This window comes from Pararge aegeria, chromosome 25 (assembly GCF_905163445.1).
Source record: "Pararge aegeria chromosome 25, ilParAegt1.1, whole genome shotgun sequence".
Classification (NCBI taxonomy): Eukaryota; Metazoa; Arthropoda; class Insecta; order Lepidoptera; family Nymphalidae; genus Pararge; species Pararge aegeria.
Genome location: NC_053204.1, coordinates 10,561,097 through 10,582,553, shown reverse-complemented (window position 1 = coordinate 10,582,553; position 21,457 = coordinate 10,561,097). Strand labels below are relative to the sequence as shown.

The 21,457-nt window shown below is 38.3% G+C and overlaps 1 protein-coding gene across 1 annotated transcript in view; it reads right to left on the bottom strand.

The window, feature by feature from the left end:
• LOC120634792 (probable ATP-dependent RNA helicase DHX35) overlaps positions 1-21,457 on the bottom strand; it is a 60,366-nt gene that overhangs the window by 18,683 nt on the left and 20,226 nt on the right. Inside the window, exons 3-4 of the mRNA XM_039905595.1 lie at positions 6,258-6,422; positions 954-1,034 (exon numbers count right to left, since the gene is read on the bottom strand). Coding sequence (XP_039761529.1) covers positions 954-1,034; positions 6,258-6,422 — 246 coding nt within the window. The remainder of the gene's footprint in view (positions 1-953; positions 1,035-6,257; positions 6,423-21,457) is intronic.

Genomic DNA, 21,457 nt, shown 5'->3' with positions numbered 1-21,457 from the left:
ACCACCCATAGACATCTTGGAGATGTCTCTTAAAAAGTTCAAATATTGTATTAAATGCACCTTCGATATACCCATATTGTAGGAGTGGCAAAAAATAATGTTACTAGCCATTTTGTTGCGGCGGCCATCTTGGACCGATTTTCATCAAATTGGGCTAGGAACATTCCCGACTTAATAATCTTTCAAGCAAAAAAAGCTAAATCAAAATCGATTCATCCGTTCGGGTAATATGACGCCACAGACAGACACTCACACACAGAGAAACGCTGTCGTTTTTGCGTCGGGGCATTTAAGGAAAAGATCCTAAACCAGAAAATGCTAAGTATAATCATGATAATTGATAGATAAATAAATTTGACGACCGACTGGCGCAGTGGGCAGCGACCCCGCTTTCTGAGTCCAAGGCCGTGGGTTCGGTTCCCACAACTGGAAAATGTTTGTGTGATGAACATGAATGCTTTTCAGTGGCTGGGTGTTTTTCTGTATATTATAAGTATTGTATATTATTCAGAGAAATATTCACCAGTCATCTTAGTACCCATAACACAAGCTACGCTTACTTTGGGGCTAGATGGCGCTGTGTGTGTTGTCGCAGTATATTTATCATAATCATCATCATGTCAACCAATGGACGTCCACTGCTGGACATAGGTCTTTAGGAGTTCCACAATTCACGGTCCTGGGCCGCTTGCCTCCAGCGGCTCCCAGCGACTCGCCTGATGTCATCTGTCCATCTCGTTGGGGACCGACCTACGCTGCCATTCCAGCACCTGGGTCCTACCCAACGTCCATCGGTTCTCCGAGCTATGTGCCCTGCGCATTGCCACTTCAGCTACGTGACTCGCTGAGCTATATCGGTGACTCTAGTTCTCCTACGGATCTCCTCATTTCTGATTTGATCACGTAGACACTCCTAGCCTAGCTCTCTCCATCGCCCGCTGTTAGTCACTTACCTCATCTAAAACGATACAGGAGTACTGCATAAGCAATGGCGAAGCGAACATCTCCCTTAGAAGAACACCTTCCGTCATGAACTGAAAAGAAAAACGTTATTCTTTGAAGTGGAACATCTATAGGCGTAGGGTAAACCTGATTGTTGGCGTGGTGAAACAGGACGTGGCGACGCATCGCCACGATATATGATGGAATATATTTACTGTACGTAGTTTAGTTTTAGATTTAAAATAAATTTTTAAATTTAGATATTTTTGTATTTAATAAAAATGCATAGAAAGTCATAATTTTCCTGTCGTAATCTGTTCTTGTATAAATTTCGATGTTTCACAGCTGCAAGGCGTCTCGTGAAGGCTCACAGATTTTTTTATACATTAAAGACTTAGCCTAGACAAGAAATTCATCAATCGTGTAGTTATTACGATTTCTTCAATGTTTTTAATATGAATAGATTTAAGAACACACAGAAACCGTGTACACCGCAAATATTGAAGCATCAATAATAACTCCAATTTAGTGTTGTGTTGAATATTTTTTTTATTATTATTGTAATTATTGTACTATAAAACAAATCTATTCTATGAGACTATTGCCTGAAAATAAAGAATTATTATTATAATTAATTTACCTCTAATGTTCTAAACGTTTACCATAAAATGGGAAAAAGTTTGTGAGCTAGTAACAAATCCACTGACACTTAGTAACAATAACATAACTTTTCTCATTATACTTATGTATATGACTACACGAACAATATATATTTATTTAAAATTTGGGTGCAAAAAATAGAAAAGAGAAATAAAAAGTGTGTGTCAGCTCCGACGCACGACTGGAGTTTACTCCTTAAGTAGGATTGTCGAAACATACACAAAAAGAGTTTACTTAACTGAATAAAGATTAATACCATATGAAAGGGTAAATTAAAAATCCTGTGCATAAAAAGAAGCCGGCTGCTGGCACGAAAAAACATGACGTATGCGGCGTTACCACGCTCTGAGGCGTTCCATTCAAGGCTTGAAGTGCAAGCGAGAGCGCGGAACGAGCGACAAAGAGGCACAGTCGGCCTCCGCGTTCGACATCTGTCTCTCTCCTACTTGAGTGAGCGATGCGTCCGCGTGGACAGCTTCTATACAATAATACATTTATATGTTTTCGGCAAGGATAAAGTGCAGTGAAAAGTGAATGTGGTGTCAATTTTTTATAGCAACGATAATATCTATCAAATAAATAAAATTAAAATTTTCTTTTGAAAAATGCAACCATTCCATCAGTATTTTCTTACGACGTTGTCACGTTCAACTATCGTCAGTAAGCCGACTTTACAGACAACCAATTTTTTTTTATTGAAATTTTCAGCCGTTTTTTTGTAGGTTTGTCTGTCAGTCAGACAGGACAATGCCTTTTAGAGTAACTGATTAGCACATAACTATTCTTTGCGTCGCACAGTCAGCCTAAAGTTTCAATAACAGTAACCGAACGGTGATTTCGAGGTCAAAATACCAAAACCTCTCACGTCATTAATGCCCTTACATATAATAAACCGTGTCCTTGGAAAGCCCTTGATAATCAATTGTATACTCTGTTCTACAAGCAATAAGTTCTTTATTGGAAAAACAAATTGAGTCTACCTACTTAGTTTATGCTTGAAGTTAGCACGCACGAAATACAATGTCTTCTATACTCAATATTATAAAGAGAACAGATTTTTTTGGTTTGTTTGTTTTTTGTACCGAATAGGCTCCGTAAGTACAGGACCGATTTAAACCGTTTCTTCACTAAAAGAAAGCTAAACTATCACGAATTGACATAGATTATTTTTGACGACCGATTGGCGCAGAGGGCAGCGACCCTGCTTTCTGAGTCAAGGCTGTGGGTTCGATTCCCACAACTGGAAAATGTTTGTGTGATGAACATGTATGTTTTTCAGTGTCTGGTTGTTTATTTGTATATTATAAGTATTTTTGTATATTATTCATAAAAAATATTCATCAGTCATCTTAGTACCCATAACACAAGCTACGCTTACTTTGGGGCTAGATGGCGATGTGTGTATTGTCGTAGTAAATTTATTTACCTATATATAAATTAAATGCAAAGTAGTAAAATTTTTCCTATTAAAGTCATTACTTGGCGTGCGCCAAGAAAACTATTAATAATACTGGATAGAAGCAGGCGTTACTTTGCGGAATTCCATGATATATTATTAAAATAACCTTAATTTGCTATAGTCCACGAACAGCAGGAGAATCTGTATGGTGTAATTTATAATTTCTTCAATCCTTATACTCCGTATGTACGTAGAGGGTACATTGCCGAAGATTTGTTTGGTGTGGAGTATAAGAATTGAAGAAATTATAAATTACACCATAAAGATTCTGCTGCTTATCGCGGACTATAAGGATATATATATATACATAAATACCAAAATGTAAAGATACAAATACATATATAATTTAAATAAATATACGTAATATATAAAATATACCTACATGATATATAAATAGAAAATATACATAATATATATAAATATATAACAAACATAATATATATAAGTAGATTTTAACACAGTTAAAAAAAAAAAAAAAAAAAATTATAAAGAATCTACTTCAAATTTCATCACTCAAAGAGAGGTAGTAGTCCTTCAGACGACTCTTAAATATCGGAAGGGAACTACTTCCACGGATTTCAGCAGGCAGATTGTTCCAGAGCATAACTGCTTTAAAGGTGAAAGAATTACTGAAGAACTTCGTTTTACTAAAAGGGAGTACCAGACGGTTACCAAGGCGGGATCGAAGGTTGGAATGAGAAGATGAGTCAGAAATAAAGCGAAAACGATCCCTTAAATAAGAGGGAGATAAATGACTATTAAGAATAGAATAAAAAAAGGAAAGTAGATGAACTTCACGGCGTAAACGGATAGGCAACCATTTTAGTCTAGCTCGGTACTCCGATATGTGATCAAATTTACGCAGTCCAAACACAAACCGGATGCATAAATTTTGAAGGCGCTCGAGCTTATTAAGAAGTTCTTCGGTAAGGTTAGGATAGCATGAGTCTGCATAATCCAGTATAGGAAGAAGAAGAGATTGGGCAAGAGAAATTTTAGTTTTAATAGGAAGGAAATTTTTCCAACGATTTAAGTACCCAATCGAAGCAAAGATTTTTCGACTCACCTCAGCTACCTGTGGGGACCACGACAGATTATTGTCTATGACGAGGCCAAGATTTTTTACAAAAGTACTCGGAATCAAATTTGTGTTGTTAAACTGGACAGAGGGCAAGGTACAGAAATTCACCTTAGCTAACTGCTGACGGCTGCCTATTATAATAACCTGAGACTTATGCGGATTTACGCAAAGTCCATATGAATTGCTCCATGTGTAGATACTGCGCAGGTCATTATTTAACTGAAAGATTGCTTCAGAAACATTGAGAGCAGGGGCAGCGACATAAACTTGCAAATCATCAGCATAAAGATGAAAGCTAGAAGTGAGGAGCTTAGAAACAGAGTTTATAAAAATGGCAAAGAGCAGAGGAGAAAGTACGCCGCCTTGTGGAACACCAGCAGTAAGTGAGGAAAGAGTGGAGAATTTATTGTCACTATGCACACACTGTTGACGCCCAAACAAATAGCTACGGAACCATTCAATAGCACCCCGAGAAATGTTAAGTGATTTCATGATAGCAAGAAGGATATCAAAATCCACAGTGTTGAAAGCGTTACTGAAATCTAATAGAGCAAGAACTGTGACAAGTTGATTGTCCATGTTAGCCCGAATATCGTCGCAAACTTTTACAAGAGCGGTAACAGTGCTGTGGCAGCGCCTAAAGCCAGACTGGTACGGGCTTAGGATACTGTTGCTTACCAGGTAAGAATTAAGCTGGTCATGTACAATACGTTCCAAGACCTTTGATAAAAAGGGAAGTATAGAGATAGGGCGATATTGAGAGAAAGAAACAGGATTTTTAGACTTAGGCAAGGGAATAACGTGAGCTTTACGCCAAACTATAGGAAACTCGCCAGAAAACAAGGAGAAGTTGAAAATATGTGTAAGTACAGGCACTACAGTATCTAGACTCAGCATAATCATTTTACGGTTAATTCCATCACACCCGGAAGCATTAGACTTAATGGCCAGAATGTGCTTTTTGACCTCAGCCGCAGTAACAGGTTGAAACCCAAATGAGGGACAGTTTAAAGGAGATAGAGTGTTGATACGAAATAAAGTGCTGCATTTAACCTGGAGATCCATAGGCGACACCGAAGTAAAATGACGATTTAGGGCGTCTATATCCAAATTACAGGGAGCACTGTAGCGTTGCCGGCCAATACCAAGAGTCTCCAAAAATCTCCAGACCCCAGACCCGCTACTATTCTCAATAGAGGAGTAAATATAGCTCCGCTGCGCATTTCTACAAATTTTATTGCAGCGGTTACGCAGGTGTTTATATTTATTTAGATTACAGTATGTAGGATTACGTTTGAACTTGGACTTGGCGGCATTTCGCTTCGCCATTAGTGCTCGGATATCTTCCGTCAACCATGGAGCAGGGAGATGCTTCAATTTAATTGGACGGAGCGGAGCGTGCTTGTCAAAAAGTATAGTTAAGATAGAATTGAAAATTGAGATCTTGTTATCGACTGTCACAGCGCTAAGGATGGAATCCCAATCAACGTTGCACAAATCAGACATGAAACAGTCGTTATTAAAATTCTTAAAACTACGCCGCATAACAATAGAAGGTTTATTTTTTGGAGGCCGAATTCTGTACGATAAATATATTAGGTCATGATATGAAAACGCCTCTGCTGAGAACTGCCCGTGAGTGGACACGTGTTCAGTGGACGAGGTAATCATTAAATCTAATTTAGATGGAGAGCAATTAGGAAAAAAGTGAGTAGCCTGAGATGGAAGTAAATGTAGATTAGCGCTATTTATTATGCTAAGGAGTCGCTTTGCTCGAGAGTCATCCTTAATTAAACAAGTATTAAAGTCACCCATAATGATGGTGTGATCAACAGTAGCAACATATTGTTCGAGGAGATTTTCAAAGTTATCAAAATAATTTATAGAGAGTGATGGACTATAGAATACGCCTAGTAAAAGTTTTAAACGCCCAAATAGCACTTCAATAAAAATGTGCTCAGAAGACTCAGAGTACTAAAGGTTAATTTTATTAATAATACATAGTAACTATGTACTACATGATTAAAGTACTCATGATTACCCACCAAAAATCGGCAACGGAATATATCTAACTAACATAGTTAAGCTACATAAACGTAAAAATAAGTAACTCACCACTATACCAGTGTCCACAGTACGCATAGAAGTCATAGCCGCCGCATACCCGACTTGCTCGCCGAGCAGTTCGCCGCGCTCGTCTGCTACGCGGCTCGCTAGTGTAAACGCCGCGGCGACGCGCGGCTGGGTCACGCACACCTTGTGTCCGATTTCGTAGAGATACTGAAAAGAGTTCGAATTACTTTACTTTTGAACTTACACTTCTTTGTTAATTTTTACGATGCGCACACCGTCACAAAAAACCGTCACCCTGAAGTTAGCTAAAGTCATCATTTTAGTTTCGACTTTAAAAAGGTTTGACAGTTTACACTTTTAATTGACAAAGTCTGCGGGCTCATTCCGATTGATTCATTTGTATAAAAATCTCAAATTTAAATGTTAAGTGAACTTGGTCCGATAATGAGATACCTAACTAGATAATGCATCATAATAAAACTTTCTATATTTTCAATACCGATATTGTTAGTGTAGTTTTTTGCTACAATTATTAGAAACTTTTTTATTAGAAACGTTTTCGTACCGTCGCGTCGTACGAAAAAAGTTTCTAATAAAGCGAAAGATAAAATTTTTGATACGATTTTCATCTTGTTACGCCAAAGAAGTATAACTTGTAACGCGTGTACTTAAGTACTCACAGTTTTTTTTCTGATTGACACTTGCCGATAACCACCTGAGGGGTTGCTACGGCGCCACCGGGGGAGTGGGGCGAGCGCGAGAGCTCGCCATGAGAAGAGCCCCAGGGCTCGACGACATCGGGGGGAAGGTGGGAAACCTCGACCCGAGGGTGCCTCCTACGAGGACTCGGACCTCGGCTCGGTTCGATGTTAATCGGACTGTTGGTGGACTTTTGGACTAATCATTGTTCAGACTGAACGGCCACGAAACCGTGGTAAGGGTCCAAGTCCGGATAACGTCAGAAATCGGGCCACCACGACCATCAGCTCCTCTATTGTCACGAGCATAAATTGTACCATTATCGCAAGCGCAACTCGTGTAATACTTATTATTGTATGGTTTAGATGGCCGCCCTTGGTCTTCACCATCAGTTTGACGTGACTAAATGGTACTTAGTCAAGTTACATAAACCGCTATAGGTGTTCCTATAACATATGAAGAGTTAATAATTTTAATAATTTATATACTACGACAATACACACATCGCAATCTAGCCCCAAAGAAAGCGTAGCTTGTGTTATGGGTACTGAGATGACTGATGAATATTTTTATGAATAATATATCTACATATGAACACCCAGACACTGAAAAACATTCATGCTCATCACACAAACATTTTCCAGTTGTGTTTCAGAGTTACATCGAGGATGAATAATATATATATCAGGATATTCACATTAAAATGGGACGACCTCTAAGATATGACGTAGCAAACACAAATCATCAAAATCAGTGGATAATCGGCGGAGTAATCGCAAAACAATCATACCAAAAAAAAACATTCTGTAGAATGGCAAAGCTCCTCCTTTTTTTAAGTCTGTTTAAAAGATGAAATAGGTCTATTGACTCAGACATTCTGCATTTCGCTTCGAATATAATAGTTAGTTTGTTTTCTTATTTGTATAAAATTATTTTTAACTCTCTCTATTTTAATTATTAGGCTTGGAACGGAAACTTACGAGTATCATTATCTTTGCATTTTTTATAGACAATGAATCAAATGTAGGTATGAAATAAAAATAACACAATTTGGCGGACCACTATGAAGTATGGACATATCCCTACTAATCCCTATCCCTATCCCTACTAATATTATAAATTCCAATGTATGTTTGTTTGTTACGCTTTCACGCAAAAACTACTAAACCGATCCTCATGAAACTTTGTACACATACATATTCTTGGAAGTGTTAGAAGTAATATAGGATACTTTATATCCCGACATTAAGCTCGGTTCCTTTGGCAGAGGGGATGAAAGTGTTTGACGATTTTATACCATAACTCCGACAAATTAAAACCGATTTATATAATAATTTTTGTACTATAGAGGTTGGAGATAGAGGACAGAACTCATCAGCGGACAGCAGCTACGCCCTCATTTAAGTCTTAGCGATACTGAATAATTTAAAAACAAAATCAAACGCAGACAAAGTCGCGGGCAACAGCTAGTTAATAAATATAATTCTATAGAAATACCCGCATTAATGTTTCATTTCTCCTTTAACAACATCGTGAGGAAACATCCATGTCTGAGGCATGTTAAGTCCACCAATCCGCAGTGGGCCAGCGTGGTGGACTACGGCCTAAACCCTTCTCATTCTGGGAGACCCGTGCCCTGTAGTGGACCCGTAAACGCTTTATGTGGTGATGATGATAATTGATAAGATAACTGTATTGTAAATAAATAAATATACTACGACAATACACACATCGCCACCTAGCCCCAAAGTAAGCGTAGCTTGTGTTATGGGTACTAAGATAACTGATGAATAATTTTTATGAATAATATACATAAATACTTATAGTATATTGATAAACATCCAGACACTGAAAAACATTCATGTTCATCACACAAACATATTCCAGTTGTGGGAATCGAACCACGGCCTTGGACTCAGAAAGCGGGGTCGTTGCCCACTGCGCCAATCGGCCGTCTAATAATTGTGTCTGCTAATACTATGTTTAATTGACTTGCGCGGTATTGCAAGTGACGATTTTACTTTCGTACTTTCTTGTTCACATCTTGCCATGTTATACTCGTATTACATGACGTCAGCGCTACAATGGTCTTATAACATTTGGTATTAGTCACACAAACTTATACTTTCATAACGGTTTAGGGCCGACATGGATGTGACAGTATTAACGCCGTCGTTGTGTAGGTACTGGAATGAACAGAGCAACACTTCCAATTTTACATTACGAACTAGCTATTGCCCCCGTTCTTTGTCCGAGTTTATTCTTGTTTTTTAACTAATCCCCTGGTAACCGTTGTTACTCTCCGCCCTTTTAACTAACACTTCGCCAAAAATCATGTTGATTTGTTCTTAGTTAGGGTGTAGAAGTAGGACAAACAAACACACTGTCGCATTTATAATATCCTTTAGGATAATTAGGATTACGGAGTACGTAGAATAGTGACGGTCGTGTTCATTACTGACTAGCAATAACTCTTGATAAATTATATTATTCGTTTTTTTTCTCTGAATTTCCATTGCACATATAAATGCACGAGTAGGTAAAAACGGATGAACCGATTTTAATTTTTTTTTTTTTTATAGAAAATAATCAAATGTAAGTATGAATAGAAAATAATACAATTTGGCATCCACTATGGACACATTAATTATTATGTTAATTCTATTTTTTTTTTGTTATAAAATAAACGTGCTGCTTCCGAACGCAAGCACATTATTCACACTTATTCAAACAAATTATACTATACTTAGAACTTGTACTATCGACGATCTTACATAATACTTATGCGTAGCTACATAGTTTTAAAGTAAAAACAAATTTTGATTTTACACTATTAATTTATAAAGTTAATTCTATTGAAATACCGGTTTTAATAATTGTTTTTTTTTAGTTTGAAAGGTGAATTAGTTGGGAGTGTGTTCTTTGAGGAAAACCGGTTCAAGATGGCCGCCGCCACAAGATGTCAGATGACATATTTTTTTCAAGAACTACTTCAATATGGGTATCAAATGAAAGGGATCGACCAGTGGAATACACCCTGAGAAATTTCAAATCCAAGCTCGCCAAAAAAATGGCGAATTACAACCTTTGACGGCCGATTGGCGCAGATTGCAGCGACCCTGCTTTCTGAGCCCAAGGCCGTGGGTTCGATTCCCACTACTGGAAAATGTTTGTGTGATGAGCATGAATGTTTTTCAGTGTCTGGGTGTTTATACGTATATTCTAAGTATTTATGTATATTATTCATAAAACTATTCAACAGTCATCTTAGTACCCATAACACAAACTACGCTTACTTTGGGGCTAGAAGGCGATGTTACAAGTTTTTTTTTTCTTACAAGTCCCTCAATATGGATATCACATGAAAGTACATACGTTTGTATGTAGACCTCCTTTTGCAGTTGAAGGACAAATCACACAAAAAGAGTATCAGGTTTTTAGCAAGATTTGAAAAAGACGCCTTTTTGCGTCGTACATGAGTCGCTACATCATCAGCATAAAACCATTACGGGCCCACTACAGAGCACGGGTCTCCTCCCACAATGAGCCCACGCCGGCCCAGTGCGGATTGGTACACCACAAGCCTTTGAGAGCATTATGGACAACTCTCAGGCATGCAGGTTTCCTCGCGATGTTTCCATCACCAGTGATATTTTAAAAGCTTAAATGGAAAACGCACATAACTCTAAAAAGTTGAAGGTGCGTGCCGAGGAAGCCCAAGCCACTGAGATATCACCACCGTTTTGGTTCCTACATCGGCGACGTAAATCCCGTCAGATGTGTACCCGGCCTTAAGGTCCACGCATACGCGCTCAAAGCGGCGCAGGCGCATAAATGATGTCATTTTAACATGTGTACGCCAACCAAATATAATACACACTCAATGTCCCCGTAATTATTTTTTTCGTTATTTCACTACATTTTATTATTATTATTTTAACTCTATATTTGTACACCGCATAAAGTAAGAGTATTATAGAAGAAAAAAAGAAACATAAAAATAGTAGCAAAATACAAAAGGCGGCCTTATCGCTAGTTATCCGTTTACCTGGGGGTAATTTCACCTGGTGGTAAGTAGCGATGCAGTGTTAAAATTTTAACTGACTGCCATACCGCCAGTTATGTTAAAATAGATGCTACTAATACCATAACGTTTCCATAGTCGGATAAGATTATTTAATGGAAGCGCTTGCCAAAGATTTTATTGCACGATTGAAGTAATACCATTTGGCAAACGGATTTTGTCCCACTAGCGTTTTCAGCCAAACGATCTATTTAAAATGTCCATTGGTGCATTAAAGTGTATTCACATTTTTTTTTAAGCATGTTTACCCTTTTTTTTTTTGTAACAGAGAAAATGCCTTTTTGTTTTGGCGTGGTTGAAAAGCTTTATATATATATATATATATATATATATACCTCAGACCCTTGGGCAAAACGGAGGTTATGTGGGACTCCCCCCTCTAAAGGAGTATACCCAAACTAAAAACCACCACGAACCCGTTGTAACGAGGCTCCCGCGCTATCGAGGAGGGGGTTCAGGAAAGCTTGAACCCCCCCTCACACCGTATAGAGGCTTGTGTAGTAACGGGTAGCTAGCCCAATAGCTACCCGCCGCATCCCAAGAGAAGCTGAGAAACTTGCACCCACTCAAAACTCTGTGTGTCCCTCGACAGACCTACGAGTATAAGTACTGGCGTGCATAGAGGGTATGCACAGGGTATGTAGATGATATAAAATGAAGAAAATCTCCAGTACGAGTTCTAAAAAACTTAAGAATAGACATTATAAGAGTTATAAAAAGCCTACCCTTAAGTATTTATAACTCGCACTGGAGATTTTCTTCATTTTATATCATCTACATACCCTGTGCATACCCTCTATGCACGCCAGTGTATAAGTGAGAGTACGGGACTCACTTGCGTGTTTACCGCACTCTCACCAAGGTTTTTACCGCCATCGTCCGTGGCCTGGTCACTGCGGAATCCTCCAGGTAGGCGCACGCTACACAGCACACCGCCTTCTCAGCCAAGTCAGGTGACAAACTGTCTACATGTTAAATCTTGTCCGAAATCTCATCCGATAACAAGTGACGATGCAGTCTAAGATGGTAGAGGCTTTACCTGTCAGCATGGCTAGCACAAAAGTAAAAACAAGAAATAATAAATCAAAAATAATATATATATATTTATATATATATATATATATATATATATATATACGTATTTCTTGTGCGCGCTTCGTACGCGTCTGCGGTTTATCAACCACGTAGGGATGCACGTAGGTGAGCCCGGGATATGTAAAAAATCGGAATAAACGCGGACGAAGAATCAGCCAGGTTTCATTAATTGGGGCCTTCGACCTTTAGAGTATTGCCCCCGTGTCTGGAGATCAATTGGAAACCCGTCCAGATTGTTATTAGTTTATTCCAAATTGGGGTCAACGAGGCAGAGCATGCCCTCAAACCCAAAAAACCAAAAATAGCCGGCTAAACAACTGAACTTATTTATAACACACAATCCGTAATGTACAATTTATAATATTAACTCGTAGCTATTTATGCAACAACAACAAAACATTTCTAACTTTAAGAATAAATGTGACTGCAATAATTTGAACATTAGAAGTTAGAATAAACTTACAGTGCAATATACTAGGTAACATAAAATTCATAATTCGTTCGTTCGTTTACATCTTGAAGATCTCTTAAAAAGTTCAAAGTCAGTATTAAAAGTAAGCTTATAGAAAAGTCCTATTATAGTATAAAGGACTACGTCATCGTTAAAAAAGCTTGGGTGTGAATTATTTCTCTAATCAGGTTGCTCTGCTAATCATTTTAAATGACAATGTAAGATGGTGATAACAAAAAAAAACACCCGGCTAAGTTTGCTTTTATCAAATCGCCAAAATGGCCTCCAGCAGAAGCCGATGGAGACAGTTTACCAGCGCGAAGTACAGATCTCACCAGGACAACGATCTTCAGTGATGAAGGAACGTCTAAGGAGAGATAAAGTATTTTACTGTTATAAATACCCAAATTCCAAAAAAAATCAAATTCAAAATGTCTTTATTCATGTAGGTACGCCTATCACAGACACTTATGAAGCGTTCATACATATATGCATACATAATTGTAAGGGGATGGTGATAACTTCGTTCACCAACTTAAACCTGAAGCTATGAGGGTTCCAAAGGCGCCCTGGTCTAAGAAAAGCCCACAAAAAACACTGGATTTTTTTTTGTTATCACCATCTCACAGTAAATTCATATTAAGCTATGAAGTTTGAGAAATTACCCTTGATGATAAAACCAGTTATTGGAATAAAAAAGAATACTGCAAAGAGAGACACTTTCGTTTCTACCGGCACTTTAATAAAATTTCAGAAATAAAAGCTGCTAAGACGAATTAACTTTGATAGTTAGCTATGTTCCCTCTTGGACTTTTTTATACGTAATAATGAGTACTTTTAACAAGTAATACATAATTTTTATGTCTTATAGAATATTTTTCCCAGCGCACGCAAAGTAATGAATTTCATGGACCAAAATTTGCTACTTTTGATTACATTATTGCAACTTTCTTAAGGATCGCATTTTTTTTAAAATAAATTGTAGCCTATGTTACTTCTTGAGAGTTTAGCTTTCATTTAGCTAAGAAATGGTTAAAATCGGTTCAATACTTTCGGACCTATTTCGTAGAAACCAACGTACAAACGAACAAGCAAAAAATCTTTCCTCTTTATAATATTGATATAGATAACCAATGAATAAAAGACATTGGACAGATAAACTGGGTCAATTTTTAAGTAAAAAAAACGAAAAAATTTAAGCATATATCTCTTTTATCAGGGTTATTTGTTCGCCCGCGGAACCCTAAAAGTCCGGAAGTCGCTGTGTAACACAAGTGTTGTAACCAGACGGGTCAGCGGTCACAAACGTATTTCTGGTTCATTGCTATGCGTATCGCACCACGGAAAATGGCGCTATGAAATGTAGAGGGGATTGTGGCGAGATATCACGCGATCTGTGTAACCAATAATGTAAAATATTCTAGAGACGACGAGCATGACCATCTTTAGCTCAATATCGGCCCCTAACTTTACACAGGCCTCGTTATTGAAGGGTTTAAAAAAAACAAAACACATTAAATAGTTTCTTTACTAACACTATTCTTTACGCAGATAATGAATAATGTGCTTTTTAACTAATGTAAAAACTCGGTTACTTGTTTTATTCATGAATACCTATTCAATTTTGATAGGTACCATTGCAGCAATCGAGTCTGCCTCGTTGGTCTAGTGGTTAGCATGTTCATCTACGGATCACGAGGTTCGGGTTCGGTTCGATTTTCGGTACCAACCCAGAGTTAGGAGGGCGGTGTCAGATCCCGTGCTTCTGGGAGCACGAAAAAACCGGCTGTACCGGTTATTATCACTTAATTGTGGTAATAGTTTTTAAGCAGTGGCGTGCACTTCATACATGCACAAAAGCACTGCATACCCTAAATTTTTTGTATGACTCATAAATGTAAAGGATTTTTCCATTTTATGGCAACTTCCTTCTTTATGCATACCCTGGTCAAAAGCCCTGTGCACGCCACTGTTTTTAAGCCCACCCGCATTGCAGCAGCGCCGCGTGTTGGAACTATGCTCTAAAACCTACTCGCCTATGAGAAGGAGGCCTGCGCACATCAGTGGGACGTTAATAGGCATCGTTTGATGATTACGTAAGGAGTATGTAAGTATGAGGAGAAACTCTAGAGCGTAGTATATTATTGGTCAGTGCGCGATTTGGTAGGTAAATTTTGGGCGGTGATCGTATGTTTTCGGCCGTTAGTGATAAGCCGTTGTAATTATAATTAATACAATACTAACTTATTAATTATCACATTAAATAGCACGCGTGTATTTAGCCTAAAAGAGTCCGCCATTTGCAACCGACTTTAAAAAATATCGGGTGTCATAAAAATTATATTCAAAACATTACAAATTCAAATTTCATTAATTACAAGTAGGCCTAAAATAAGCACTTTTGAAACTTCAAGTATGTTTGTTTTAGTGACTACCACAGCGCCGGTTCGGAAGGCAGATTCTACCGAGAAGAAGCCCTATTGAAACAAGAAAAACGGCAGAAGTAAAACTATATTATGATAAACGACTAAGACACCGGGAGGTATCTTTGAATCGTTCGAGTCCATGTAGGACTGCAGTATATCGATAATGCAGTCGTATTTATATCAAAATACCCACCAACTCCATGGCATGAACATTGGTTTTTAATAAAATGTTTAATTATTTACCCACTTTATAAAATTACTGTAACCTAACCTAACCTAACCTACACGCCACGGCATCCGCATTGCGTACAGGAACGCTCAATCGCATGGCGACACGACTTTTTCAATAGGATGTTAACTATCGAAGCCAAGCTGACCGACTGACCGCTGACTCTTAAATAAAAATAAATCATAAATATATTACAACAATACACACATTGCCATCTAACCCCAAAGTAAGCGTAGCTGGTGTTAAAGGTACTGAGATGACTGATGAAGCTTCTAATAAATAATATAAATAAAACTTATAATATATAGTTTAAAGACCCTGACACTGAAAAACCAATTTCACCACACAAACTATTTCCAGTTGTGGGAATCGAACCCACTGCCTTAGACTCAGAAAGCCGTGTCGCTGCCCACTGCGCCAATCGGCCATCAAACGCATGTTGCTACAGTTAATAAGACCATCTGCGATACAACATTATATTTTGTTTGCAAAATAAAAAGATAAATCACAACCGCCTTTGATAATCGCCCGCGTGAGTTTCACTTGAATCAAAATACAATATTTCGGACACATTTATAAATCGAAATTTTCACGGTCGCCCGGTCCTTTATATATTGTTAGAAATATTGGGTTAGGCTCTCATAAATAAAATACAGTGCACATATTTACTTTGTACTTCGAGATTTATTTTAGTTACCTACTTGGTAAACATTTTGCATACTAATACTTTGCTTTCGCTTTATTTAAAGCAGGTACTTATAATTTATCATCGTACCTACCGACTTAATAGGTTTAAATAGTTTTATTAAGTTTAATTATCATGCCTAAACTATAATCGATTATTATTTTGTCACAATGGTGCTTATAACGGCTTCTAGCAACTAAGTTTAATGTAAATGTGTTAATACTCATCTCCAATCTCGTCAGCAACTTGTGGTTTGTAAGAAAGCACGTTTCAATGACTCGCAATTAAAGTGGTTGTTCGTTTTACTTTCCTTTATTAACAATTACTTCTTCTCATAATTAGGTGTAAGAGAACAGAATGACCTTTTAAACTTCTATCAACTGTACTTTTTAGTTTTAACCATGCTTGTTTTTCCACCATCACCGGTTAATTCCCCCTTTTTTCCCCTGACATTGACATTCCGCCTACCAAGACCTACAGCTTTCGTTCAGGAATCGGGAATCCTAACTGATTCTTAGTGCTGTTTATTACAATTTGTTTGTTTGGATGTTTTATTTATTTATATTTATTCCAAATGTTAGTCCATATTATATTAATATGTCAATCATATACTAACATTGTAAAGATCGTAATATGACTCATTGTTAGTATGTGTTTTAAAGTCATAATAATCGACGACCTCCCTGGCGCAACGGTGAGCGCTGTGAATTTCATTAGGAGGTCCCGGGTTCGATTCCCGGCCGGTGCAATTTGGAAATTTATTATTTCAGAACTTTTCTTCTCTGGTCAGGTGGGAGGCTTCGGCCGTGGCTGGTTACCACCCTACATACAAAGACGTGCCGCAAAGCGATTGAGTTTTCCGGTGCGATGTAAAATAAAGTAATCTATACTTATAACTGTAACTGGAAGATTTCTGTAATTTAATATATTTTGAAAATTTTAACCGGGGGATGCTTTACAATCGATACCGAGTCCAAAACAGATTTTTATTTCATTTTTGTCTGTCTGGGACGGGATTAAAATTTTATCAATTTTACTTCATAGATCCGTTAAATTTGAACCGACTTTAATAATTTATTTCAAAGTGTATACTATCAAGCCTGTATTGTCTAATTTTAATGGAGATCTGATAAATATTGTCGGAGATAAAGGACATAACACTTCACAGATAACAGAAGGTCGAACGGCATTTGGGACAACGATCGAATGCATGCGTACCATCCTACTAATATTATAATGTAAATGCGAGATAAATAAAATAATATAAATATCAAGTTTAATTATATACTTACCTGTAAATTCTGCGACGGGTATAGAACAACACTTACGGCGACGACGGGCCGCGAATAACATAGTTTGGAAATAAAACTGGATCGGTAATGCAATTACATTCTAGGTTTTTTTAAGATATTAAAACGATTTAGTGCAGACGAAGTTGCGCGAGTCAGCTAGTACATACAGTGGCGTGCACTTTATACATGCACAAAAGCACTGCATACCCAAATTATTTTATATAACACGTATTAGAGGGGAATTTTCACATTTTATGCCATGTACCTGCTTTATGCATACTCTGGTCGAAAACCCTGTGCACGCCACTGAGTACATAATAAGAAGGCTCAGAGTGACTCAGCGAGCGATTGAAAGAACTATGTTCGGAGTATCTCCACGTGATCAAATCAGAAATAAGGAGATCCGTAGAAGAACTACAGTTACCGACATAGCTCAACGAGTCGCGATGCTGAAGTGGCAATGGGCGGTGCACATAGCTCGTAGGGAGGTCGGGGTCCCAAGGTGTTGGAGTGGCGGCTCCGCACCGTGAAATGCAGCGTTGGTCGACCCCCAACCAGGTGACATCAAACGAGTCGCGGGGGGCCGCTGGAAACAAGCGGCCCAGTATCGCGGAGTTTGGAACCCAAGTCCTATCTCCAGCATCATGCTGATGATGTGATAATCAGCTAAAACCAAACAAACCAGTTAAAACGGTAGGTAAAAAAAACAATCGAAGAGTCACGACAAAACCAGTCAAGCAAATCACTTTTTATGAAACAAGGTCAATTGTCAATGCTAACATCTTAGAGGTTTGTTTATATTCTCAATTAGGTGGAAACCGACTTAGAGAAAAAGCCTAGGTTTCCAATATTGTACTGTATTATTGTATTACTCTATTGTTGTCCTTTTTTTGGCGCGTTAGAGAAAAATTATAAGAGTAAATTTTTACGATGCCCGCGCGCACGCCCTCTCAAAAAAACCGACAGCCTGAAGTTAGCTATAAGGTTTGACAGTGTACACTTTCAATTCTCAAAGTTAAATTGCATTATATTAAATTTTTTATATATACTTATATACTACGACAATACACACATCGCCATCTAGCCCCAAAGTAAGCGTAGCTTGTGTTATGGGTACCAAGATGACTGATGAATATTTTTATGCATTATATACATAAATACTTAGAAAATACATATAAACACCCAGCCACTGAAAAACACTTATGCTCATCACACAAACATTTTCCAGTTGTGGGAATCGAACCCACGGCCTTGGACTCAGAAAGCAGGGTCGCTGCCCACTGCGCCAGTCGGCCTTCAAAATTGTACAAAAATCTGACTGGTTGGTTGATAAATGCTATCGGTATATCTATAACTCGGTAAGGGAGTTCTTGGACAATAAAATATAATTTATTTAGGTACTAATGTAATTTATATGTTATTTTTTAATTGAGATTCCATGTTTATAAATTTATTATTCCATACAGTAAAATTGATGACTTTTTGTTATATTCAGTCGACTATTTCGATTATTTTCATTTTGTTTATTTTGATGTTTGGCTGTGGAAGTGTAGGCTGTCGAATCCGGGACCTAACCTAACCACCAGGGTTAGGTTAGGTCCCGGATTCGATCGCCGTCAGAGGAAATTTTGGAATTTATAATTTATGAATTTACTCTGGTCTGGCCTGGCTTCTGTCGTGACTAGCTATCACCCTACAATTTAGAGTTCCGGTGCGATGTCGCGTAGAAACCGATTAGGGGTTATATCACTGCAACACCCCTAAAATGTTAGCCCGTTACCATCTTAAACTGCAACATCACTTACGAGCATATAACTGCCATACCCTTAACATGTTAGCCCGTTACAATCTACCAGGAGTGAGATTGCAGTCAAGGGCTAACTTGCATAGGAATAAAAAAAGAACATCGCAGTAGTACTTGCCCGGTCGAGCTCTCTCTGCACTAAATAGTATGTTGGTACACACCTTGTTTTTATATAGACAAAATGCCTATAGCAAAGGTACCAGTCCATTTTGGGAATCGGAGTCACACCTAGAATTTCTCAGCAGTTATTTTAACGATTTGCTGGAATTCTTTTGATTGCGACACGAAACGAGACCCACGGAATTAACGAGCGCCTGACTTATAAATACTTCACCTACCAACACGAACAAATGATGTTTTATGAATAACGTGTTGCCACGAATTTTTATGGGACACGGCAAGGATTTTGTATGGTATGCTTATTCAAAAATATTTACATAGCATAAATCAAAGTCGCTCCCGCTGTTTGTACTCTTAGATCATTTGAACTACGCAACCGATTTTAATGCAGTAATCGGAAATAGATAGTGATTCAAGAGGAAGGTTTATATGTAGTATCATCATCATCGTTTGACGGCCGACTGGCGCAGTGGGCAGCGACCCTGCTTTCTGAGTCCAAGACCGTGGGTTCGATTCCCACAACTGGAAAATTGTGATGTGTGTGTTTGTGTGATGAACATAAGTGTTTTCCAGTGGGTGTTTATCTTTATATTAAAAGTAATTTATTTATAAAAATAATTATCAGTCATCTTAGTACCCATAACACAAGCTACGCTTACTTTGGGGCTAGATGGCGATGTGTGTATTGTCGTAGTATATTTATTTATTTTATTTCATCGTCATCAATTTAACTAAAACTAGACATAGGGTATTTCGTAGGGAGTTCCACAATTCACGGTCCTGCATGGGCAGGAGACAATTAACTCCGCGGGGAAAGGATAAAAATTTACCTTCTCCCACAGCTTTATCAACTCTCATAGCACTGGCGCACAAGTGGAAATAATATCAAAATAGTATATGTGTATTTATAAACGGGGGTAAACTTCTCCTATTAGATGTTCCAGTGTTTTAGCAGGTGGGCACGTTAATTATACCCCTAGTTACTTGTCAGGGGATACAATCGGGGGATATAATTTTTATCTCCCACCCGTGCTAGCCGTGCTGGGCAGCTTCCTTCCAGCGGCTCCAAGCAACTCGCCTGATGTCGTCGGTCCACCTCGTTGTGGGTCGGCCCCCAAGGAGGTGGACAGTGCGGGGACCAGTGCAGGATCGCCATTCCAGCACCTCAAGACCCCATCGGTTCAGATATGTAGTATACATGCTTATTATGCGAGTTTTAAAACTACAGCGCTTACGTAGCAAACAATGCCTAAACTTTACGAGATTAAATATTGGATAGAAGCAGGCGTTACTTTGTGGAAATCCATAATCTATATATATATAAAAGAGAAAGTGTGTGGGTATGTTCCGTATAGGCCCCGAAACGGTTGGACCGATTTCAATTAAACTTTCAGGGAATCTCCGGATTGACCTGGCGAGTAATCCTGTAAAGTTTGGTGACGATCTGAGCACTCCTATTTTTGCACTATCAAACCGTCAAATACAGCTTATATTTACTATGATGATATTCTATTGTTGGGTGTACATGGGTATAGATAATGATCTTCACCCGCTCGAGAATAGAATAGAAGAGAATGAATACGGAGGGAAATAAATGTTTTAATATATTATGAGACTTAAATTAAAAATTTAATGATGTATTTATTGTTTTAATAAAATAAAGCAAAATCTAGCCCGGCGAAGCGGGCTGGGTACGCTAGTATATTATGAAAATTAAGCTTAATTTGCTATTTATAACGTGCGTAGAGGGTACATTGCCGAGTATATGTTTGGTGTGGAAATACGGATTGAAGAAATTATAAATTACACCATACAGATTCTCCTGCTGGACGCGGAGTATAGCAAATTAAGCTTATTTTTCATAATATTTTACGAGATTAATTAATTTACAATGAACAAATGAATTTTATTATTACCCACTCCAAACTGCCCCACATTAGTATCTCCATTGCACCTGTGCGATCGGATGGACAGCGTTCGGGAAACTCCGTGACGTTTTTTGTATCAGAAATTCTTCTGTGTCTGAAGACCAAAGTCTCTGACTTATGGCTCCGAAACGTGGTCGCTACTATAGGTCTCATAAGACGACTTCACAAAGCGGGCGATGGAGAGAGCAATGTTAGAAGTATCTCTACGTGATCAAATCAGGAATGAGGAAATCCTCAACGAGTCGCGAAGCTGAAGTGAGGAAGGCAATGGGTGGGGCACATAGCTCGTAGAAACGATGAATGCTGGGGTCAAGGTACTGGAATGGCGACCTCGCAACGGTAAACGCAGCGTCGGTTCACCCCCGACGAGGTGGACAGACGACATCAAGCGAGTCTCTGGAAGCCACTGGAGGCAAGCGGCCGAGAACC